General features: G+C 42.7%; 1 protein-coding gene across 5 annotated transcripts in view; it reads left to right on the forward strand.

Annotated features, from left to right (window-relative positions):
• LOC142885473 (collagen alpha-1(XI) chain-like) overlaps positions 1-17,988 on the forward strand; it is a 95,335-nt gene that overhangs the window by 35,748 nt on the left and 41,599 nt on the right. For all 5 annotated transcript variants that reach the window (XM_076021948.1, XM_076021946.1, XM_076021949.1 and 2 more), the window contains 22 exons: positions 1,197-1,238; positions 1,590-1,652; positions 3,757-3,831; positions 4,360-4,443; positions 5,091-5,147; positions 5,879-5,932; positions 6,039-6,092; positions 6,458-6,511; positions 6,602-6,655; positions 7,349-7,402; positions 7,740-7,784; positions 9,139-9,192; positions 9,278-9,322; positions 10,554-10,607; positions 11,598-11,642; positions 11,943-11,996; positions 12,094-12,138; positions 12,643-12,696; positions 12,791-12,835; positions 13,958-14,011; positions 14,101-14,208; positions 15,368-15,421. In XM_076021948.1, coding sequence (XP_075878063.1) covers positions 1,197-1,238; positions 1,590-1,652; positions 3,757-3,831; positions 4,360-4,443; positions 5,091-5,147; positions 5,879-5,932; positions 6,039-6,092; positions 6,458-6,511; positions 6,602-6,655; positions 7,349-7,402; positions 7,740-7,784; positions 9,139-9,192; positions 9,278-9,322; positions 10,554-10,607; positions 11,598-11,642; positions 11,943-11,996; positions 12,094-12,138; positions 12,643-12,696; positions 12,791-12,835; positions 13,958-14,011; positions 14,101-14,208; positions 15,368-15,421 — 1,248 coding nt within the window. The remainder of the gene's footprint in view (positions 1-1,196; positions 1,239-1,589; positions 1,653-3,756; positions 3,832-4,359; positions 4,444-5,090; positions 5,148-5,878; positions 5,933-6,038; positions 6,093-6,457; positions 6,512-6,601; positions 6,656-7,348; positions 7,403-7,739; positions 7,785-9,138; positions 9,193-9,277; positions 9,323-10,553; positions 10,608-11,597; positions 11,643-11,942; positions 11,997-12,093; positions 12,139-12,642; positions 12,697-12,790; positions 12,836-13,957; positions 14,012-14,100; positions 14,209-15,367; positions 15,422-17,988) is intronic.

Here is a 17,988-nt window from a genome sequence, read left to right on the forward strand (position 1 = left end):
TGCGCACGCACACGCACACACACACACACACACACACGCAGAGAGAGAGAGTGAGAGAGAGTTATGAAAAATCTGACATAATGGAGATTTTTCAAAAAGAGATTTTTCAAAACTACATTGATGCCAAAGTAACAAGTGACGACAGAAAGTTACTGCAGGATACCCAAAAAAGCAAACCAACTTAGGGTATATGCTGTCACAACCGATGATGTGCTATGTAAAGTACAGAGATCCACATACTTGATTAATATGTCATATCTGTTTGTCCTAGCAAGTCTGTTACTCCATTCAAATAATCGCAGTGTGAAACCAAAAGCAGGCAGACAATATGTTTGCAGATATATAGCATAATGTGGGATATGAAGCATAATACGCGCATTTTAATGAATATCTTGATTAATTCCACAACTATTCTCCCGCTCTTTCCTCCCAACCCTCTTGTCTCTCTTCCCAGCTTGCAAGGAATTACGGCTTGTCTGCTGCTTGACTGATACATTACACTTTTTGTCTTATTACAAATTAAGTGTTCAGACTTTCTGATCAGTGCATTAATTAACGAGACCATTCATTCGAAAAGTCATGTTGTGTTGCACTGTTGAATAGTAGAAATTCACAGTCTTTCATATTATCACTCTAATACCGATGGCTGTTTTCTTTACCCTGCGTTTTTATGAACTTTGCCTTTAAACCAGAGACCAGGTGTATTTGTTTAACCCAGCGACTTCTCGAGGAATCACACTCAAGCTTTATCAGGTCTAAGAGCGTGAATTTGTTAGACCATGATTGGCTCCGTAGGATGATTGGAAACACTGTCAGCACAACATTATACAGCAGCTTACATATAATATTCATATGCCAAGCCCATACATAACAGTTTAAACACGGTCAAACATATGAGCTACGACGTAGCTTTTCCCATACAGTGTGTACTACCAACACTGTATTTTCTGCTGTATTTTAAGCACATACATATTATATTATGTTATATTATATTATATTATAGGGGAGCATATCAGATGGCCAAGGATCTGTGAACTTCTCAATCTTATAGCTATAAACAAACTCCTTGACCTCAAACCCAAAGCCGCCTCTGGCTGTTGTCCAGCCCTTCCTCTCCATTCTCTCCATCATCTGTGGATTTGTGCACAGACCATATAATGCTACTGTATCCCACATTTTCCCTCTCTTTTTTTCAGGGGATGCTTGTTGAAGGACCCTCAGGACCCCCTGGCCAAGCAGTGAGTATCACATTCTCCCACACTTCTGCCTGCTTTCCACAGACGGAGAACAGCTAAAGTGGGGAAGCATGGCTTTGTGGAAAGAGCATCAGCCAAGTTGCCAGTAAAGCTTCAGCTTTTACAGAAAGTCATAATGAGTATTTGCTCATGAATGGGTTTCTGTTGTCTCCATGTCTGCCAAAAATGAATTGAACAAAGAAACTCAGAGGCAATTATGTCGTAAAGCCTTTTTCTTTTCAAAGCCCAAGTCGATTCTCTATTGGTCAACCTGTGCATAACTAATTAAACAAATATTTTTGGTGGGCAACAGCTTGGTGCTTCGCTTACTTATACATATGTGTACTATCTCAGGGAGTTCCTGGTACTCCAGGATTGCAGGGTTCCCCAGGTGCCCCAGGAGATCCCGGTGAGAGGGTGAGTAATAACTTGCCTCATTTTGCACTTGTGCCTTGATGTTTTTGAAACATTCTCTAGACTGTTCTGTTCACTACTCAATGGTGGAAGTGCACAGACACTGACAATCACTATTGCGATCAGTTTAATGATCTATCATCAGCATTTGTTGGGAAAACAGGCTGTTTGCCCTTAATTGAGTACCTTTCCTTACTGGATGAGTGAAAGCAGTGTCAGGCGTTTATGGTGATCCTTGCGTGAGTGATCTTTCTGTCTTGGAGAGCTGTGGCGGAAAATGTTGGAGCAATCTGGGTAAATTAGCAAAGTGCGGGTCAAGCTGATTAAGTGTGGCTAAAGTATGGATACGGCAGCAGAGTTCTGGGAAACAGCTGGTGTGCTTGGAGAGAAATTGGCGTTTTCTATGACATATGAAGGGAGATAATTATTCTCATGCCCGGTTCTGTGGGATTCTCATGCTTGATTGGATGGCACAGACTGTGTTTCTTTTCCCTTGAGAAAAGTTGCAGACCTTATTATCCCAACTGCGGTAAACGCACCCTTATTTCCTCGTCCTTTAAGCTAATCCATGTATTCTCTCATGCCCCACCTTTAATCATAAAGGGGGAAAAAAAAAACTAATACACCATCCATTTGCATGTGTGATCAGCAGTTGTCCTTACAAAGGCTTTATTGTTCTGCTGTTGTCAACAGTGGTCAAATATATGAACATATATATATTTTTTATTTTTTTGTAGTATTTCTTTTTTTTTTTTAACCAAAAGTAACTCAACCCGCACATTTCCTCCCTAGAGAAACGAGCTCGTTGAGGTCTGACTGGAGAATTACAAGTGACTGCTCCTGTACTCTTGTGGTTTTCTGTTGCACAGTATTTGCCTGAATGTTTAATCCCTGCATTTCTCCCATAATTGCCCCCACAACCCTCTTTTCCACTCAGACGCCACTCTCCCCTTCATTCAGTGCTGTCGTTAGCACTAGGTGTCGCTAAATTAGCTGGAAGCTAAAGCTCGAGCAGAGTAGTTATTTACCAGCTCTGTGAAAAGGCAGATGGACACACATGGCATCAATTGTAGCTTGCAGTCTGAGGCTGCTGCAACATGACATGACTTCTAAGTGGGTTCTGGAATCTCTGGAAGCACTCGGCTCCTTAGCACCCCCCAAACTCCCTTTCAATTGTTTAGTGATTAATCACAGATGAGCGATTTAGCCACTGTTTTAGGAAAGTTAACAATATAACCTTATTATTATTATTATTATTATTATTATTATTATTATTATTATTATTATTATTATTATTATTATACAACAATTATCAAACAATCTGCCAACATAAAAGATGAACAAGCTTGCTCAAGGATGCCTTATTTGTTGTTGTCCATTGTTGATGTCTCCTAATGTAACATATGCTTAAACCCCCAATGTATAAAAATAAATTAACAAAAAACCAAACCATTTTATTCTTAAGCTTAACTTTTTTGAAGTAGAATTTTGGCTCACATACTGAGATATTCTGTTTTATTTATACCTAATGTTACTCTGGGCAGCTTGAGCCCCGTTTAGACACAAAGCTGCACCACTTTGTTCTGAAACAACTTATTTTCAACAGCACTGCTGGTGGAAATTTAGAAATCTGCATTATTTTTACTCACATAACCCAAATTAAGATTTTATCATGGCCACATTTGCAAAGATATACATATAAGGAAACCATTTCTCAAATTAATATAATTTCTGTTTATATCTGTGTCCTTCTGGCGTGCAGAAATTTGATTTTAGTTTTAAAAATATGGCCTGATGAGATAAAAAATAGACAAGCTCCTTTACAATGCTGAAACAAAACAGCATGGACATCCTGCCAGCTGGACCAGTGAAAGCCTGACCACTGTGTTTGACCACTGGAAATGTCATCATTCATCCAGACAGAAATGTTGCAGTGTTGCAATGTTTTTTTAAACTTCTCTTTTTGGAATATAGATTTCCTTAGGCAGAAATAAAAAATAATTAGGATGTTTTTTGTACAATATGCTGTCATAGTTATATATGTGTCAGGACATTACATATATATTCATGGCAAGACAAACGTTTAGTTCCTCTTGTGATTCCACAGGGTCCTGCCGGACGTCCTGGAATTCCTGGTGCAGACGGTGTTCCAGGGCCCCCAGGAACTGTCCTGATGCTCCCAGTAAGTTCTGCAGTATTTTTGGTTTCTTTTAGCTTTGTTTTCTTTTTCATCAAGTGTTGCTTTCGTCATCCATGGGAACTAGCCAATTAACTTGCTTTATTTTAAAAATGTACTCAGGGCCTTCCCACCAGGTCAGGGATTCAAATCCCTATTTTAGTAGTTTAAACACATCATTTACCTTGTAAATGTCAGCCAGCGCAACGGAGCAGAACCAGAGACTTAGTGTGTCTCTGTGTGTGTGTGTGTGTGTGTGTGTGTGTCTGTGTGTGTGTGTGTGTGTGTGTGTGTGTGTGTGTGTGTGTGTGTGTGTGTGTGTGTGTGTGCGTGCATGCGTGCGTGTGTGTGTGTGTGTGTGTGTGTGTGTGACATGATGACAGCTTTACAGCTTTTTCAACAGAATATTTGAGCTTACTCACTGGGGAGACTATAACATTTCTGACTGTAATAAAATACATTAATCTACTTGTTTTTAATTGTCTTTTTGTTTTTTTTCTTTCTCTTTTTTTGTGTGTTTTGTTTGCTTGACAGTTCCGTGCAGGAGGCGAGGCACACAAAGGTCCAGTGGTTTCCGCCCAGGAAGCTCAGGCTCAGGCCATCCTGTCTCAGGCCAGGGTTAGTACTCGAACATACAAAATAGTGGCAATCATTTTCAAGAGACAAAAGTTGCATGTCATCGTCCACAAAAGTGGTACACGTTATCAGTGTGAATGGCCATTCATTTATCTGCTGTCCAGCTCCCAATTCTGGAGTTGCATCAGGCTGGCTTGTGTATCCACTACAGAGCTGCAACCAGATGTTCACACCCACTCAGTGCTCCAGATAACTGTAGCACTGTCTAAAACTGAGTAGGATTATCTGAGCTGTAAGCAAAGGTGTGATCTATAGCACAACACATGGAACTCATTAGGTGGTGCAGCAAAAAACGGAGTATTCACAGCGCATTACAGAGCTGAGCGGATGTAAAAACAGGGGAACTGGCATTTAGTAATGTCTTGAAAGCACTTGTCACCTTCTTTATTGGTCTACCATGACAGAAATTGGGCCAGAAGCAGGAAAAAGACAGAAATGTAGCATTAGTTCCTTACAATCCAGAGGACGCAGGCGAAACCGTGAAAAGCCCTCTCCTCACGAGAGGTTTGAAGTAAAGTGCACTTAGAAAAACAAGAAACAAAATGACAACTGGTGCCAACAGGCAAAAATGTGTGTCAGCACTGCAAGCTAAACAGTCGATTACACTTTGTCTTTTGTTTGATCCACAGCTGGCGATGAGAGGTTCTCCAGGGCCAGCAGGCATGACAGGAAGAAACGGCCCAGTGGTGAGTAGCTTTTCAAAGTCTTAACACTCCCACATTGTCCAGCTAATCTAAACTTTGTTTTAGTGTAGGTTAGAGAAAACTCTGGCGTTGATGAGTGTCTTGCGTTTCGGTAGATGCTTTAAATTTCATACGTGCATGTGCGCTCTACTGTAGATAATATTTGTGCTCTGTGACACATTTTGCGACAAACCGGAACAAGACCTGACGTTCTAATCATGTCCCGACAGCGCATAGGTTTAGCGCAATCTGATTTGGAGCAAAACAACAGATTAGCCCCTTTGCTGTCCCTTTATGCACTATATGTTTCATAAAACCTCTACCCTAATGCTATCCTATGAGTCAGTATTTTTGAGGATTGTTTGGTGGCTTGATCCCTCAGATTTAAAATGTGAAAGTTCACTCATCCATCAGCATCCGAATGAAAGTGTTTGCTTCATCTGTCCTCTTTTTAATTGATTCCATTATCAGTCCGCTTATATAATAAGAGGTGAGGGAGTTTGAACGTCACGTCTTCTAATTTTGAAGGATTTGTTGTTGTCAATAATTTGCGTTATTCCCCCCTCACATTTTTCCTTTGTGTGCAGTGGCACACAAAGGAAAACGAAAGGAATAAAATCCATTAGAGATATGGATTTTATATAACCAAAAGCATAATGTTATCAGGTATTAACATTTTGCACATTTATTTTGTACATCTGTATCAATAAGACTGTTTGCGCCTATTTAAACAGGGACTTCCAGGAGCTCCTGGACTGAAAGGTGACGGTGGTGATTCTGGACCACAGGTGTGCCAACTAAATCTACTTGATACCCACCTTTTCCTACAACTCTCCTTTTGCACAACCCTTGTCTTGTTTGATTTAACTCAGCCATTGGCATGGTTTCCTGCAGGGTCCGAGAGGTCTTCAGGGTCCAAACGGACTACCAGGGAAAGCAGGAAAGAGGGTATTGGTTCTTTTTCATTTCAATTGTTTCATATCCACCTCCGCTTAGGCAGCACTGTGTTCCAGCAGCCATTTACATTCAAATGTTTGATTTTCCACATCAGCTTTTAAGCCGTGATCAATGCTTGAGCGCTTGCCGTTGAGTTTCAAATATGGCAGAGTTTCAAATAAGTCAGCTGCATCCAATAATCGTCTCTGCGGACTGGGTAAATTCTCAAAGCCGTGTTTATGTAACTTTAAACCAGTTTGCAAAAGTATACTTTGTCCTGCGTGTTTATTCTTTAAAAACTGAGGATAGGTAATTGAGTACTTTGTCCCAATATGGTTTCTATGAAACTCAACATAATGTTGATGCTTGTTCTCAAGGGTCGCAACGGAGCTGACGGGGCTCGAGGAATTCCAGGAGAAGCAGGGCCAAAGGTAAACGTACGCACAATGAATGCCAACTGAAAGAGCAGTGCGCGTCTGTAAAAGCTGAAGGACCAACCGTTTCTTCCTGTGCTGTTCCAGGGTGACAGAGGTTTCGATGGCCTCCCTGGGCTTCCCGGAGAGAAAGGTCACAGGGTAAGCGTGACGACGGAGAACTTTGGGTGTGGCGGATGAACAGACCTCTTTAACGACTTCTACGCGCCTCCAAAAAAAAAACTTACCGCAGATCTGGGACTGGATCGCTGGTCCAAATTGTTGCCGCCATTCTAGTCACTCAGGAGTAGATAGATATGAATTCTGAGAGCCAGTGGAACTCATTAGGGCGTATGACCCACTTACGAGAGGTGGGACTGACTCCAGAACCACATTGGCTGCACTTAGGCAGCTGTGAGGCCAATGATTGGTGCTGTTTGGTGTTTGTGGAACGTGGACTCTCGAAGTGAGCCCAAGTCGAGAGAGGCCAGAAATCAGAGAGGGCTTTTCCAGTTGCGAAGGGCGATGACAGAGATCACAGAGGGGTATTTCTGGACAGGCAGCCATCTCTCATCCTATACTGAGTAATTACAGGGAAAAGCAGAGGTAGGCCAGCCCTTCTGGGGCGCTAGAAATTGTGGGAGCCAGAATATAGGTCCTCGCTAAGTTGCTAATTATGGTGACCATACTGGGTATACATTTCAAGACGGCAATTTTGTGGCTATTTTCATGTCCTCTGTCTCCACCTCTTTTTCATGAATTCCGCATCGAGTTTTCTGTCTGGAGGTCAAACATCGGGACTCCAGTTTGACCTCCCTCTCTTTGCTGATGTTCCATTTTTTTTCCTCCACGCAGGGAGAGCAAGGATCTCTAGGTCCTCCCGGACCCCCAGGAGATGATGGCCACAGGGTGAGTAACGCAATAGTCAACACGTAGCCGGGGGTGTTGCAGCAGGGTAGGCAAACAAGCTGACTGCTGGGATGTTAGTGAGTTTCCCTTGGCCGCAATAAAACCTTTAAAGATCTTTAATAACTATGTAATAAGATAAGATTTTATCTTGCTATAAATGAATCATGTGTCTGTATAAATGTGTATTAGCATGAGAATATTGTAGGTGGTGTGAGTTGTGTGTAGTCAATGGACTGTGGGGGAGGGGTCAATGAGCGGTGTCCTCTTCCTGGGGCCTCTATACTCTACTGGAACACCCCTGCCTTTTTTTTGAAGGTCCTTACTTTTCTTCTCACAGGGTGAAGACGGCCAGGTCGGACAGAGAGGCGTGGCTGGAGACAGCGTAAGTGTTCTGGCTGATGACACAACTGGAAAGTATTATTAAACTGCATTGCAAGGGAAGAAAAAAAAAATGTGTGAAAGATCTCCCATCCCTCACCCTCTCGCCGGGTGCACTACAGTCACATTGGCATTATTTCGAAAGCACAGCCCTGTCACCCCCCTCCCACCCCCCCCCCCCCCGCCCCCTCTTCTTCCAACTCTTAATGACATTCCTGTCTGCAATGACCGTCGCATTTTGTAATCTCGGCCTTGCCCAGACAGAATGGCTCTGAATAATAGATCAGAAAATAGAAGCGGGGAAACGTTTTGCTCTGTCGTTACCCGTGAGGAATTGCCATATGTTGCCTGGCTCACTTACAAATGGACCATAGCGTTGCGTGAGAAATCGCTGCTCCACGTCAAACCCGGAGCGGTGTCGCTCCTCGTGAAGAAAGGCTTGCACAGAATTTCATCACGCACGCTGCCCATAAGATTAGAGGAGAACAGCAAGTGCACAAATCAAGTTGTTAGTGGAAGAAAGCGTCCCGATTACCTGAAATGCACCTGCTGTGACCCACCACAGTGGGTCAGTGTTTCAAACACAGAGGTCAAAGGATTTGTTTTTCCTTTAAGGTTTTCATCCTTCAATTGTTTACATTTAAAGGATTTTTAGTAGCTGTGGCATGTTGTTGTTGTATGTTGTCACATTCTCTATTTCCAAAACCACTGTTGTGTCCAACCAAACTTACAACGTTTTCAGTGGTGATGAAAGTGCACTAACACGCCCTTTTTAATATATTTATTTAACATCCCAGACTGCTGTGCAGCGACCTCACATGATTTGTTATTCAAAAAAAGGAAAAACTGACAGATCTCCAGAAAACATCAGCCCTGCATTTTACAGCCTCCTACAGAAACACTCAGTTTCATCCCAGTTTTATCTCCTAAAGTGGTGCTTTGTCGCGCCTCCCTTTTGTTTAAACAAAAATGCCCTTTGTGACATCACGCACAACTGTGTGTGTGAAGTAAAAGATGGGCTTTGTCATTTCTTGCGCGTTCATTGACAATTTTAAGATGCTTATCACAATAATAAAAATAATAAACACTGGTTAAGTGGATTTGCTAAAAATGGGCCCTTTTAAGTTTGTTGTAGAAAAAGAAGTCCAAAATGTTTTTTTTTTTTGTTTTTGTTTTTTTTAACTGTTGAGAGCTTCTGACTTTTTAGGGGGGAGGGCAATTGCTCTACTTTACATAATTTCTTACTAAGAAAAAAAAAAAAAACTCTTTCAGTTGGAGGAGCAGTGGTATTTTTATTAATAATATTATTACTTTTTTATTTCACTTTGAGTGATGCTTTAACATATCTCGACATGCAGGGTCCTCGTGGTTTACTCGGCCCCAGAGGGTCTCCAGGTATTGCAGGTCAGCGTGTAAGTACAACCACGCATCACTCTGTCTCTCCTTACCAAGTGTTCTATCTCACTGAGATTCATCATTAATTCCTGATGTCTGCAGGGACTTCCTGGAGTTGACGGGAAGGCTGGTCCCAAAGGAAACATGGTGAGAGTTCTTTTGACATTTGTTTTTCATGACTTCATGAGATTTAAAGATTTCAAGATCGCCTCAGAATGAAGCCTGTTGGGTTGATTGCTGGTCAGCGACCTTTCACCTCTGTGTAACATGGCAGCAATAGAGGTCAATGGTCATTTGCTGATTAGAAAGGGCAGGCGATGTCAGGAATTCACCCTTGCGATTGCTCTTTCTCTGCTGACTACAAAGACCAGAGACAGAATCGGCCATGACAAAGAGCCTTTTACACTTAGTTTTTGGCAAATCAGAGGAGCTCGTCTACACATGGTTCCATTGTGCATCCAGTTTCCTGGAGGGTCTCAATGTGGCGTTTTAATGAGGATAACAGATCATCGGTAGGACAGTTGGACAAGCCCACACGCCGTCTGTGGCTTCTGAGTCACTGCGCTGAGGAGATGAGCAGCTGTTAAAGGGACACAGGGTGACCAGGAATGTGTGGTTCTTATCGTTCCTCCAACCAAACTCATTAAAGATTTTGACATTTTTTTAGAAAATCAAAGAAAGAAATCCACAGTTGTGGAGCTTCCCAGAGGGTTTATGAACCCAACTGGATGTCAGCCTCAGACATATGGATGTTTTTAAGGGATCTTTTACAAGTGCCGGACCCAAAAGTTTGAGTCGATTTCCTTTGAGTCTTCAGTGGATGTCGCACTTCTCACCGCAGAGCTGCTAGCAATCAGTGTGAGGCAAGCTGTGCCTCACCGTGTCCAGCATTGTGTTCGCTGTTTGTTTTAACAGCTGAGGCAGATTGTTTCACAAGGGTCTCATCTGTTTGTGTGTATGTTTGTCTTGTGACACACTAAATCTCAAAGGAGATACTAAACAACCCACCATTCCAGTTAGTCTTATTAGCTTTAATCCGGACCCAGATGGCTGGGTAGCCACAAAGCATGTTCTCCAAGAAACAGTGTTTGTCAGCCAAACTGCCATTCTGACCTGATGCTGCTAGATTTTGAGCAAAAAACAGCATTGTGAGGCTGAGTATTGCCTTACCAGCACACAATGTATATCTCATGCACACTTTTTATCTGCTTTCATCCTCCTTGTCGATTGACTGCACGATCTATGGTCCATGCTTGAGCTGCATAGTTGGATCAAAAAAATAATAAAATCATACATATATGTGTGTGTGCGCGTGTGTGTGTGTGTGTGAAGGAATTGCAAACATTTCCCCTCTCGTCTTTGCCCTCGTCACATTCAGGGTCCACAAGGAGAGGCGGGACCTCCTGGACAACAGGGTCATCCTGGTCCACATGTAAGTCATGTGTCTGTCTCTCTGTTTCCAGTCCATCCCTCTCCTTTCAACAGTCTCCTCATCCGTCTCTTCCACACTGTCCCCGCTGTCCCAATCTGTCCTTCTTTTATATTTGTATTATAAGACAGGAGCAGCTGCACTCTGGTCTTTTCTCACATTCTGGTTCTTTGTCTTTTGCTCATACTGGAGCAATCTGTTTTCTCCTCCACCTCTTCACTATTGTTTTGTATTCCATAAGTTTCAACGACTCAGTGGAACATTCCAGTGTAGCCTAGCTGAAAAAAAGTCAAAAACTTTGCAAGTTTACTCATTGCTTTTTTCTTTCTTTTTTGTTACATTTTTTTCTGTGCCCACAAATACTAAACCCATGTTCTGTATCTAACTGAACGGGGACATGTTGGAGTGATTTGATATTACTTAACTCAATTACTGTGTCCATTTTGTGGCACTGGTGAAACATTCCATTTTGGAGTCATCTTAAACAAAAAACAGCCCAAAAGCTTTCATAGTCAGTCCTAAATCACCATTGCCAGGTCAGATTTTCAATCCTGCTGACACTCCACAGCGTGACCAGGATGCCGTCATTCTGTTGGAAAGTTTTACAAAAGACCTGTTTGAAGGTGCACAGCTTGAATATATCACTGAATTTTAGTTTTACCTGTCAGATCAACGCTCTCCCAGGAAAGGCACTAGCCCACAGAAAAAAAAAACAATAATAACAAAAACAATGATTATGCAGCATGGTTATTTTAGGTGTCAATGACATTTAAGTGTTTTTTAAGGGTGGGCTTTTAAAGTGAAAAAAAAAAATATATAAAAATATGTGACTGTGCACGGCTGATGTAGTACATCTGAATAAGCAGGAAGTAATGGTTGGCATTGCAAGAGAGCACATTACTAAACGATGAGAAGAAACCTTCTTTCAGTGGAGAAATGGTAAAAAGACCAAATTGTAGGTTCCAATAACAGACGTTTTCAACTGTCTTTCAGGGTCTTATTGGTCCTCAAGGTCCGATCGGGCCTCCAGGTGAAAAAGTAAGTAAAACGTAAAAACAGCAGCCTCCTCCTCTGTCCTCTCCGCCACAACTTTGCTCTGCTAAGTGCAGGTTTCAGCCGGGACCTCATAAATGATTCTGCAGACGCGCGGCTGACTGAGGATGTAGGGGCCTAACTCTCCTCTTGAACACACACATACGTACCCCTCGCGCTTGCATCAAGCACACATAATACTCATATTACCACAGAGTGTGCACTTCAACAAGCTCCGTCGACTTTAATGTCTTTTGTAATGTATGAGGCCTGTCTGTATACTTACTTTGCTGCCTTTTGCTGCAGGGGCCTCAAGGTAAACAAGGTCTGGCTGGCCTCGCCGGTGCAGATGGCCCCCCTGTGAGTAACATGTGCTCCATTTTCATGCTATTGAGCAAAGGCTGCTGATAAGGTGAGAGAAACGTGGCAAACTAACAGCCTTGGATGTCTTTCACAGGGTCACCCAGGAAAAGAAGGTCCTCCAGGCGAGAAAGGAACAGCTGTAAGTTGGCCTGCCCATAAAAATTAAATACAAAAACAACAAAAAAAACGTTGCGGCACAAGGACAAAAAGGGCAGCTCCACATCTAAAACAAGGAGACTTTGCACATGTACAGGCCACTGTGATGCCATGGTGAGATTTAATATAACCACACAGTTTAGATAATCTCCTAAACTGTCACAAAAATAGAATAGGCTTAACTGCCTGACTCATTCTTTCCTGCGATTGGCTGATCTTGTGATTACTGGTTATTTGTGCCATCTCGTGTGCACAATGTGGCAAAATTGCAACAGAAATAACAATAAAAATGACACAAAACAGTTATACTGGGTGTTTTGACATTTATAAACCTGCAGAGATATAAACAGAAATAGCTTATGGATTTGTCTGAGTCTGGCAAAACACATTTTTCAGAGGTCAGACATTGATCTTGGGCCACGAGTCATTTCACCAGCTTTTTTGTTTTTTTTTTGGACTAATTCTTTAAATCTCCTTCCTTTTAAAGGGCCCTCTTGGTCCAATGGGATCCATTGGCTACCCTGGACCCCGCGGTGTGAAAGTAAGCATCATATTTACCATCCGATGCCCACACATGAATTTCCATTATGGATTCCCTGCAAATAACGACGGACGCTTTCCCCTCTTTCTATCAGGGAGCTGAGGGAATTAGAGGTCTCAAAGGTGGCCAAGGAGAAAAGGTAAACACCAACCACAGCCTCGCCCCGTGATTGACGGATGCCATTCTTCTTGAAACAGAGGGCTGTAAGCGTGCCTCCAATGAGGCTCCCCCAAACTCTGCTGAATGGAAAAACTCTCAGATGTCTGCCGGGTCTGGCAGTGAGGTCCTCGTGCCACTGGGATGTAATGGAGTGTGGCACATTAAACACGAACGAGGCTCTTTGTGGGGACATTGATCTCTTGCCATTTCATTCCGGGATGCGTGTGCCCGCTGCACGCTGCATGTGTCATGGAAGGAGTAGCCTTTGTATTGGGGAATTGGGGGGGGGGTAAGGGCAGGTTATGTTACACACTTTAGTGGGGGTGGTTGTGGTGTTACACACAGATTCTCCCTCCTGCTTGGAATTTAGTCGGGGAGACGGTGGGCATATTCCGCTTTATTGTTCAGAAGAATATACACAAATATACAGTAATATCAAATGAACCTGTGGCACAGCCTAAATTACCTGATCTAATGCTTCAAGGGCTTATCTGTTTTAACATATAGTTTTTCTACTGCTGGTAATGTATGTGTAGCATATGTTTAATGTAAAATTCATGTAATTATTGACGTTTTTTTTTGTTTTTTTTTACTGTATCCGATTAGTATAATGTATGGCATAGTTTTATGCAGGGACTGCAAATGGAAATGAGCTTTTAGCTAAAGCTGGTGCTAGACATATTTTCCCATGACTGGGATCACTGTATGTGTCGCATGGTCCCTGACAAAATAAATAATAATAAATAATTAGGGGGGGGAAAGAGAAAGGGTAAGAAAATTAAAAAAATAAAATAAAAGGGCGTATTCTTAATTTTAACCGCTAGGTGCCAGTATTATACAAAATAGAAAAGTGAGAATTCCAAAACCGCTCATGTACCGTAATTGCCGCTGTGGCCACTAGATGTCCCTATTCAGGTTTTATACGGAAGCCTCTGACTCCTTGTCATACCCAGACTGTCAGTGACATTGAAGATGACGAACAACGTCCGACTGTAGTTGTCTTTGCAGTGTCCTCTAAACTAGGTGGATCTACAAAAATGTGTTTAATGATACCAAAGATAGTTACCAATTAACATTACTTTTTTGTAAACTTCCATCTCAGGGAGAAGATGGATTTCCCGGCTTCAAAGGTGACATGGGTGTCAAGGGAGAGAAGGTAGATCCTCACATCTGCAGTTAACATGGCGTTTGGCAGTACGCTTAGTGTCAGTGAGCATCTGATAACACTGCTTTTTTGCTGTCAAGGGTGAAGGTGGTGTTCACGGGCCCCGAGGAGAGGACGGTCCTGAGGGCCCCAAGGGCAAGTCAGGACCCGGTGGAGAATCTGGCCCCATAGGATTAGCTGGCGAGAAGGTGAATCATCCCACTCACAACAAAAGACTGTTGGCTTTGATTTTAAGCGTTTTATTTCCTCGCTGCACCTGAAGTTGAAGTTGAAATTTAGTGTTGAGTAGTGATTATAAAGCAATTCAGACTCATTTGCAGGGCAATAAAACATTGCAAATATTTGTCTAGAAAATACATTTAAAAATATGTAAGAAAATCAAAATCTTGCAGAGAAAATGAAATTATTCGTCAAAATCAAATCATACAGATCAAATGATATGTAGGAGTGCAGTCCTAAATTTAATTTGACTTTATAATCTCAATGTGTCTGTCACACTCTGATCATTGCGTAGGGCTTTGTGCATCACAGTGCTGCTGTATTTAAATAAATGATAATTATTAAGTGGAGTAGAATACCGGTAATAAGCTTTCTAATCACTCAATACTGCTAAATGGACATATTCTCACACGCACACATAATGACGTTTCAGTCACACTACCACTGCAATGACATCTGCTCGCTCAAAAGAGCTTTCATCGTTAAGTTATTTTTTTGTGCCCTCACTGGGCTTCATATCGATCCATCTAATGGCTAAAACAACGTTGCAACAGCCCAATGATAATCGCAGAGTAAGCAGCTTTATGGGAAATACTCAAAGATGATTAAAGCTTGCACGAAAAGAATGGCTCAGGGGATATTACTTGTTACTCAGAAGCTAATTAACAAGTGCTTCAGGCATTTCTCATAAAAAAAAACAAAAAAAAACTGGAACTTCCCTAAGAGATGAAATAGATGAAGCCGTGGCACCTTGCACATAGTGCAGACTGTGAATGAAGAAAAAGCGCGACAGTCGATATATCAACGAAACCTTTATCCTGATTTTTATAATTAGAGGAAAAAGTGCAGATCAAGGACAGTGACTTCGTTTCCAAATATCATGGTGTCGTTACATCAGATTTCTGGTTCTTGCCTAATGCTGAACCCTGGCCAAAGTGGCCAGCAGCACCTTAACTAAAAATCCAGTCAAGATTAAAACACTTTAAACTGATTATGTCACATTCTTGAACATTGACCCATATTCCTTTAAGCATTGCAACTTTTTGTTTTTTTATGTTTTGACTGCATCGTTAAGCATTGTCTCTGGTGACACTGTGATAATACATCATCTTTGTTTTCCGCCTGTAGGGAAAGCTTGGAGTCCCCGGATTGCCTGGGTATCCCGGCAGACAAGGACCCAAGGTGTGTGATGAATACCATTATGCAACTCTACACTTGAAAAACCCGCAGCGATTACAATCAGAACCGACCTCACTGGCCAGGAATATGACTCACATGAGAGGAATTTGACCTCGGACCTGTGCATGAATTTTGAACTCCACCAAAAGACAGTGCAGAAGGAGGGTACAATTAAACAACATGCAGTCCTGCACATGTGACAGTGAGGACACCCATGAGGGCGAGCTCCAGGATCTTTGCTTCCTGACCAAAAAACAACAAGTCTGCCACAATCTATGGAGGATGCCGTTGATATTGAGCGTGTGATGGACTGTATGAAACTTTGCATGCAAAAGTCTCATGATGTATTCATAAAGAGCGGATCCACTACAGCAGAGGCAGCCATGTTGTGCCACGGCATGCCTGCCGTAGAACAGGTCACGCATCTACGTCCGGGTTTCCCGATGTAACTCTGATCAAAAGCAAACAAAAGTGGGACATAGAGTACAACAGCAGGTCATCTGTTTCCAATGAGCTTTCTCACCGCTAAATGGACATATTCTCGCATGTGTACATAACGGCGTTTCGCCCACACCACCACTGCCATGACATCAGCTTGCTGGCTGATGAGCCCCTCCCTCAAGCACACAGTCAGACCGTGTCTGCGTTCTGGATGAAACTCTCACCAGAGCCCCGAGTGTCCCTCTCGCCTGCTGGAGACATCAGCCGCCCGCTGCTCCGTCATGGAGATGAGCTCGCTGCAGCTCATTCCTCCGTACTGCTGTCAGCACAGGTGCCCTGGCACTGATAGAACTGGTCAGAAGACGTCTAACAGCTACAGGTGTTGACATAGCGGCAAGTGTCCCGCCGTATCTCTTGCCGTCGGCGAGGATCTGAACCGCACACGGCGCACAAGTTAATGAGGGTCCTGGATAGAGTACACAGAGTGGGACTGACGAGGAGGAAATGAGTGTAATATTATTCAGGCCTGTGATGCACAGGCAGATGTGCAGGCCATTGTGCAGTCATTTGTTGGAGAACGTCAAAGCAACTAGTTCACTCAAGTATTTTCAGAAACATGTTTGAGGTAGAAACTAGTAAGTCATTCAGCATTTACATTATAGATTAGTTGTTGTTTTTGCTTTGTTTTTATCAAAGGTTACGTTTAAAATTTAAACTTAAATCTCTCTAAGCATTGTGGAATCATTAAAGTAGTAGCAGTTTTAGTTCTGTATATACCCACTGATTATAATTAAATATGTATGTCGGGTATTTTAATTCCTTATGTTTGGAAAAAAAAATCCAAGTAGAGTAGCTTTGCTTTGCTTTAAGATGAAGTGAGAGGTTTTATTTGTGCAGTGTTTAGTTTTAGAAGTGGTTTATTTGCATACAGAGGTTTGGGGACAATGTTTCTAACACAAAACAACATCACCTGTCAGAGGTTATGACAATAATGTCTGTAACAGTTTGCACACACACTTCAGTCTGGTTTCCTTTTTCATCCTGCACCCTGCAGAATCACAATTTTGCCTTGTGCTTTGACTGCTCCACTAGTGGAACAGAAGACATTTCGACTGAGAATCTAATGGCACCAACGCTGAGCAAAAAAACTAAAACTAAACAAAATACAAATATATTTTGCTCAATCAATAAAAACAAAAGAAAAGAAAGCAGTGAAAGGCTTTTCTGCAAAATAAACCCATAACCATAAATAATTTCAAACAGTGTCTGTCCACTTACTCCCAGTGGAGCCCCGGGTGAACTCCTCTTTATAGACTCTATGCTATACAAAAAAGGGTTTTGGGCTGACAGTAGAGGGTTACTACAAAGTCTACATTTTGAAAGTTCTCTGAAAGAAGAAGAGAAATGTCAGTTGGCCACTCCCACACTGAGTTAAAACAAAGACCAATGGAAAAAACAGACTCGGACAAAGGCTGCCTTTAAGGCCACTATCTTTAAAGGCAGCTCCACTTTCAACAGAGGCCAGCTCTCACAGAATTTAAACATTCTTTTTCAAGTGGCGTCCACACAGAGAGCGGCGCACGATACCTTTGTGGCTGTTACGGCCACATCGCATTGTCCTCACGAGCAGTTCAGGGTCAAAGTGTCGTCCAGTTTGCAGCCCTTATCCTCCTCCATCAACCTGGGCGTGAATCCCTCCGCTGACTCTGTTTTCGGCTGCTGCATAGCCGTCACTCTGTGTTAACATTTTCCCCAGCCCGTTAATTCTGGATGCCATTTTCCAGCGGCTCCGCCAGGCTGTCTTATCTCCACGGTGCAAGTCAGGCTTGTCCGACGGCAGCTCTCCTCTCGGTTTACCATAACGGCACCTCTGTGAGAAACCAATTAGGCAGCACAGGCCCCCGCTGCCGTCTCCCTCCCCCGGCTGAGTGCTCAGGCTTGTTAACCTCTTGCGAGTCTGCCCACGCTGCCTCGTGGTGGTGCCCTTGCTTATGCCGCGCCGCCTTATGCCGCATCATGCGCGAGTGAGGAGTAATGAGAGCTTGCGTCGGTCGACGTCTGACATTCCAATGAGTCAGGCAGGTGCACGACTTCAGGTTGCGTCCAAGGCAAAGACACAGCGGGCAAAG

The sequence above is a fragment of the Nelusetta ayraudi genome, unplaced genomic scaffold, assembly GCF_046127955.1.
Source record: "Nelusetta ayraudi isolate G7.1 ecotype Tasmania unplaced genomic scaffold, CSIRO-AGI_Nayr_v1 ptg000011l, whole genome shotgun sequence".
Taxonomy (NCBI): Eukaryota; Metazoa; Chordata; class Actinopteri; order Tetraodontiformes; family Monacanthidae; genus Nelusetta; species Nelusetta ayraudi.